At 39.4% G+C, this 6,000-nt stretch overlaps 1 protein-coding gene across 1 annotated transcript; it reads right to left on the bottom strand.

Annotated features, from left to right (window-relative positions):
• Positions 1–645: 645 nt before the first annotated feature.
• Positions 646–2,473, bottom strand: LOC110624193 (TIP41-like protein). The gene is made up of 6 exons (XM_021769309.2): positions 2,406–2,473; positions 2,077–2,167; positions 1,432–1,556; positions 1,291–1,339; positions 1,118–1,159; positions 646–918 (listed from the first exon to the last, which is right to left on the bottom strand). The coding sequence occupies exons 1-6, from the start codon at positions 2,471–2,473 to the stop codon at positions 685–687; spliced, it is 609 nt and encodes a 202-aa protein (XP_021625001.2). The 3' UTR covers positions 646–684.
• Positions 2,474–6,000: the final 3,527 nt, after the last annotated feature.

Here is a 6,000-nt window from a genome sequence, read left to right as displayed (position 1 = left end):
ATTTATCAATAAGAAGACTATTTTGAAACTAAACCGAAACAGTTCTGACTCATACAATTTTCATCAATTAGGGTTTAAAACAACTCTTACAAACTTCAAGATGCAGCACTGGAGCAGCGCTATGCTATAACTTTCCTTATGCTGTGGCTTTGCATAAATGGAAGGTTTTTCTTCCTTCTAGGCTAATTATTCCTTCATCTTTATCATATCACTCAACTTTAATTTCTTTTTTAACACTCTTTCAACTTTAATGTAAATTAATTTCATAAGACTCAACATTTAAGCGAATTTATATTTTAATTTTAATTTAAAAACAGACGATTATCATAACTTAGGGTTGATGAAACACTCCAAAAGCATTGTTATTTCCTCAATATCCCAATGTTAATCCTCTAGGACTTTCCTTTTCAACCTCTCCTTCTTGTAACAGAAAAACCATCTTATGCTTCTTCACACATGTTCTTAATTCCAATTTCCCTTCCAACATTACTTTTTCTCAGATGTTCTCCAAATGCTTCTCATGCAATTCAGTCTTAAGTCACATTATGCATTCCTACTTTTTTCTTATCCTATATTTCTGCCAATGCCATGAAACCATGAAATAAATATAAACATAAAAATAAGGCACTAAACACCTCTGTCAAATAGCCTAATGAACTTGCATGAGCAATAATAAATCTTGCTTCAAACAATAGCACAATTACACCTAAAATCTTTTGTCTTAACAATGTGAAAGCCCACAATGGGGGGGGAGGGGGGCGCTAGAGAGAGAGGGAGGGAGAGGCTTACAGCAGAGATGGACTGAAAGGTGGCTTCTCTCCAGCAGCTTTCTCGAAGAATGACAGGGTTAGTGCTGTCACCAAAAGTGCAATGCATGCGGGTGTCCCTTAATCTCATCAAAGCTCCATCAACTCTAAGCTATGATACAAAAGAGAACAGCAGGGGAAAAAAAATCAGTCAAAAAAGGGGTGCGAGGGGAACTCAAAATGTCATTCGGACCATCAAAAGCAAGAAGATAACCCTCTCTTCACAAGGGGGAAATAGGACTCGTGATTTTTAGCATTCAGGAAAAATGAATGTGGGAATCAGAATTTAAAAATCAGGTCAAATAACTCACCCAGAATCGCAAAAGAAGAAACCAACAACTGGGCATGACCCTCTGCAACATAAGAAATTTAAAAAAGAAAAAAAAAAAAAAAAGGAAAAGAGAAGATGTCCTCATTGCATAGATGTCCTAATTTCTTCAATGAAGTGCGTCAAGCATATAGCCATCAAGGAATTAGCATCTACCACTTTCACAATTAAAAGCGACACTCCATAATCAGCAAGCTCATCTTCAGTAATGTTAAACAGAGTACTTTCATCAAGGCAGGTACATATGTGCTGAGAAGATTGGAACTTTATAATGACTACCTCATCATAGTCTAATATAAGTTGACTACCTCATCATAGAAAAGAATAGGCTCTTTTGATGCTAGGGAGACCACATCAATTTGCTCCTTGCAGTCCACCCAACAGAGGCTTGAGCTTGTCTCCAAGCTTTCCCCACTTTCATTCTGATCACAAGACAAAGGTTGATAGCCTCATTTTCTAAAATAAGAAAAAGTTGATATAGGCAACAATAACAAAACCCCCTACATTCTTACATCAGCCCCCGTTTACGTTCAAGGAAACCTAATTATATTCTGGCAAGGGACAGATTAGAAGGAAATGCAAGGTGGGGATCTTATGTTACAATCTAATGCATCCATCTTATTGCAGAACCTTTACATGAAGTGCTAAGGCAACCCAAGAATGAACTGAACCAAAAACCAAAATATTTTGGTTCAGTTCAGTTCATCAAATTTTCTATATATAATATTTTCATAAAAAATATATAAATATACACGGGTTCGTTTGTTTAATAATAAAGAAATAGAAAATTTAAAATCCAAAACTGAATTGAACTAAAAAGAATTGCTTCGGTTTGGTTTTTCTGTTTAAACTGCACACGACCTTGAGCATTCTACTGCTCAGAAAATTTGCTTATTCTGTTCCATCTTGCTAAATAGGAGAAGAATGAGAAACAAGACGAACCTTCTTTGAGTCCACCTCAATTGTTTCACTTCCACAATATGGTGTTGTGAATGTATAGTCATAATCTAGAATCACCTGCTGGGACAGTTTGCTGCAAATTCACATTAGGTGCTATGTGAGGAAAGGACACTCTCTTTCATTTGGTATGTGCTGCTATATCAATTTAAACACTTAAACTGCAACAGAAAGGTGGGGAAAAAAGGGGAAAAGTTCAGAATGAATGACAAATTGCCAGAGGCTCAAGTTGTACAAGTGAAGGGTACAGTTTGATAGTCAATATGAAACTAAGCCACATTATCCAGGTCTCCGATGAGAACTGGTCCACCTACCTTCCTCTGGATGTACTGACTGTTTGACTGCCAGTGAAAGACAAGAAATTGATCCAATCAAAGGACATAATTACAGAAGGATGGGAAGTTCGCAGAGAACTTTATTGTTAAAAAAAGTTAGTTCATATTCTCTGCTGCAAACGGTAGAAGGTCCTATAAGGAAGTTTACTTTATTCCATTTCATCAACTACAAGATGCCAGCCAATGAAATGCTGCATCTATTCCTTCAATTTCGAGAAACAATGCAAATAGGAGTTAGGTTCAAGCAATTGACTAACTTTCAGCATCATCAGTGAGTTGACTTGGGCCATCTGGAATCATCTCTTCAGACGTCACAACACTTCAAATCTGCCAATTAGTTCATAATGGAAGAATTTTGGAGGTAGAAACGAAGCCAAGGTTCTTTGAAATTGCAGCTCCTTTGCAGTAATAAGGAGCATATGGTTGGAGAATAATGCAAACATTTCAAGGGCGTAATGTTGCCATTTTATCTAGGACTATCGTGGGGTGGGTTGTTTGTATTTGAAAGTTTATATTTCCAGGGCTTTCACAAGTGTGATGCAATTCAATTGGAGGTCTCAAGCACATTAGTTGTTTGTTTTGTTGGTTGCTCCCTTCAGGAGAATAATTTATCTACTAAGTTTTGGCTTTAGTTCTTTCTCAAGATATTTTTTCCTATAAAGAAAAGGAATAATGAAAAAAAAAAAGATCTAAGTAGAATTGATGGCCTGATGCTTAAAATGTCATGTTTTGAATGTAGAACGATTTAAGAATTTCAACCAAATCCTGATATAATTTTCCTAAATTCTTCTAAATAATAAAATATTGCCACTTAAAAGGAAACTTGCGGTCTTTTATAAATGTTTATTTTTGCGAACCATTGCCCGGACTATATGTGAGACCCATGCCCAACGGAATTGCGGTCTCTTATAAATGTTTATTTCCACGATCCAATGTCCAGATTATATAGGAGACCCATGCCCAATGTGGTCTCTTATGAATGTTTGTTTCCACGGTCTATTGCTCAAATTTATATGCGAGACCCATGCCCATCAGAGCTGTGGCCTTTTATGAATATTTATTTCCAGAGTCCAAAGTCCATATTTATATGCAAGTCCCATGCCCATCGTAGCTGCGGCCTCTTATGAATGTTTATTTCCACGGTGCAATGCCTGGATTTCTATATAAGATACATGCCCATTAGAGCTACAGTCTCTTATGAATATTTGTTTCCACAGTTCATTGCCTATATTTATATGCGACACCCATTTCCATAGCAGTTGCGATCTCTTATGAATGTTTGTTTCCACAGTTCAATGCTCGAATTTATATGCAAGAACCATGCCCATTGGAGTTACGGTCTCTTATGAATGTTTGTTTCCACAGTCTAATGCCCGGATTTATATGCGAGATCTATATCCATCGAAGTTGCAGTCTCTTATGAATGTTTGTTTTTGCGGATCAACGCTCGGATTATATGCATTTGTTCTTGTCTCCATACTTTGATCCATGCAATCATTTCTAATTTTCCTAAAAAAGAAGCTTGAAGAAAGTATCCTATAACATTTCCATAAATCACAAATATTTTCTAAGGATAAAATAAAAGACTCGGTCGTCTGACTTGACCTATTTCAAAATTCGGAATTTGACCCACGAGCTGGACATCTGTGACATTCTCCTTATTGTCACCCCTTGTAACACTTGGTGTAATACCCGGCTAGACTCCGATACCGGAATTCCTACCGTCCGGTGGGATCTCGGATGACGGAGACCTCTAGAAGGGGTAAGATCATGTTTTATAAAATGTTTTCATGTTTTTAATGGTTTTAAGTATGAAATTAAATGAGTTTTTCCATGAAAATAGCATTGGAGGAAAACCCAGGTTCGGCCGCCGAAAGTCAAGTTCGGCCGCCGAACATGCATGCGTTTTGGAGGCACGTTAGGCCCCCGAAAGCATGAGTGAGGGAAGTCCAGGTTCGGCCACCGAACCTCATGTTCGGCCGCCGAACATGGCATGCATGCGGAGGCACATTCGGCCCCCGAACGTGGTCTGGCCAGCCACTATAAAAGGGTCCCTTAGCCGAAAACGGGCGAGCTTTTCCCCATTTTCGGCCAAGGTGAGCTTTCCGCCGTCCCTCACCCATTTTTGATGTTCTTCCTCTAAATCTTTCAAGATTTTCACTTGTTTTCCCTTGGTTTTGAAGATTTAAGCTTTTGAAACGAGTTTTGGAGCTTTGGGAACTCAGGAGCTCATTTTCGAGGATCTCCAAGTTTAGGTCGTCTCCCTCTCGATCTTCAAGAGGTAAGAGCCGATCTTAAGCTCCTTATGTGTTTTAAGTAAGTTTTATGCAAGATCTAAGGGTAGAAATGCATGTTAGGGTATATGTTGAGTTATGGGTTATTTTGATGCTTTGATGGACAATGTAGCTTGTTTTTGTTGATGAAAGTGTTGTAGATGGGGTATATGATAGTTTGAGACCCCTAGGTGTGATGTATGTGAAGTATGCATGTTGTAGAGCAAGTTTTTGCATGATTTGAGCTTGGGAGGCGAAATGGGCATAGAAAAGCTGAGTTTCTGCCCTTCGGGAGAAGCTCAGGTTCGGCCGCCGAAGTGACTTTCGGCCGCCGAACCCCCTTTGTGGAGGCAGCATTCGGCTGCCGAAGTTGCCCCCGAAAAGAGACTTTCGTCTCTGTCTGGGACTTTCGGCCGCCGAAGGTGCAGCCGAAAGTGCCTGACTTTCGGATCTGTCCAGGACTTTCGGCAGCCGAAGGTGCCGCCGAAAGTGCCCTGTTCAGCCATTTCATGCATATTTCTATGTGATGTTTTCCTGATGTTTTAGGGGGTCTTTGGGGAGTTTATTAGAGTTATGTTTATGTATGATTGGTCCCTCATTGGAGTCCACCCGTGTAGGTTCGGACCCGAGGAACCGAGGACCTCAGCAGTGAGATAGCTGCTTCAGAGTCTGTAGAGTTTCAGCCAGAGGTGAGTGGAATGAACCTTAAGTTTTTAAATAAATGAAATATAACTTTTTGGAGCATGTTCATGCATCATATATGCCATGTGATATCTTAGGTTGTTTGCATTAGTATTCACGAATATGTTGCATTGCATAATATGATGTGGATGCGGATTGGCTATTGGATGATCCTCTAGTCCTCCTATGGTATGATATGATGATGATACGGTATGGATTGCCAGTGAGGCCCATTCTACGCCCCTGGACTATGTTAAGAGAAAGACCAGTGAGGCTCATTCTACGCCCCTGGCATATTGGAATGTTATGTTATGTTATGTATGTAAGAGAAAGACCAGTGAGGCCCATTCTACGCCCCTGGCACGATTGGACTATGTTGAGGACTATAGGTGACAATACCATCCTTATGTGATATGTTTGTGATGTGTTACATTTCATGGAAGCATGAACTATTTAATATATGTTTTCTCTATTCTGCTCACTGGGCTTTATAGCTCACCCCTCTCCCCTAACCCCAGATGTGCAGGTGCAGGGTAGACCAGGAGGTTAGCCAGAGTATGAAGTGATGTTATGTAATAGTTAGATTGTGGACATGAAAATTGTATTATGATGTAATGTAA

Source organism: Manihot esculenta, chromosome 10, assembly GCF_001659605.2.
Source record: "Manihot esculenta cultivar AM560-2 chromosome 10, M.esculenta_v8, whole genome shotgun sequence".
In the NCBI taxonomy this organism is placed as follows: Eukaryota; Viridiplantae; Streptophyta; class Magnoliopsida; order Malpighiales; family Euphorbiaceae; genus Manihot; species Manihot esculenta.
The sequence above is the reverse complement of the archived record's forward strand: the minus strand, read 5'-3'. Positions and strand labels throughout refer to the sequence as shown.

Coding starts and splice junctions, on each gene's coding strand:
- LOC110624193 (XM_021769309.2), bottom strand. CDS start 2,473: ATGTCCTTTGATTGGATCAATTTCTTGTCTTTCACTGGCAGTCAAACA. Junction 2,168..2,405: donor GTCAGTACATCCAGAGGAAG/GTAGGTGGACCA, acceptor GTGAATTTGCAG/CAAACTGTCCCAGCAGGTGA. Junction 919..1,117: donor TTCTTCTTTTGCGATTCTGG/GTGAGTTATTTG, acceptor TTTGTATCATAG/CTTAGAGTTGATGGAGCTTT.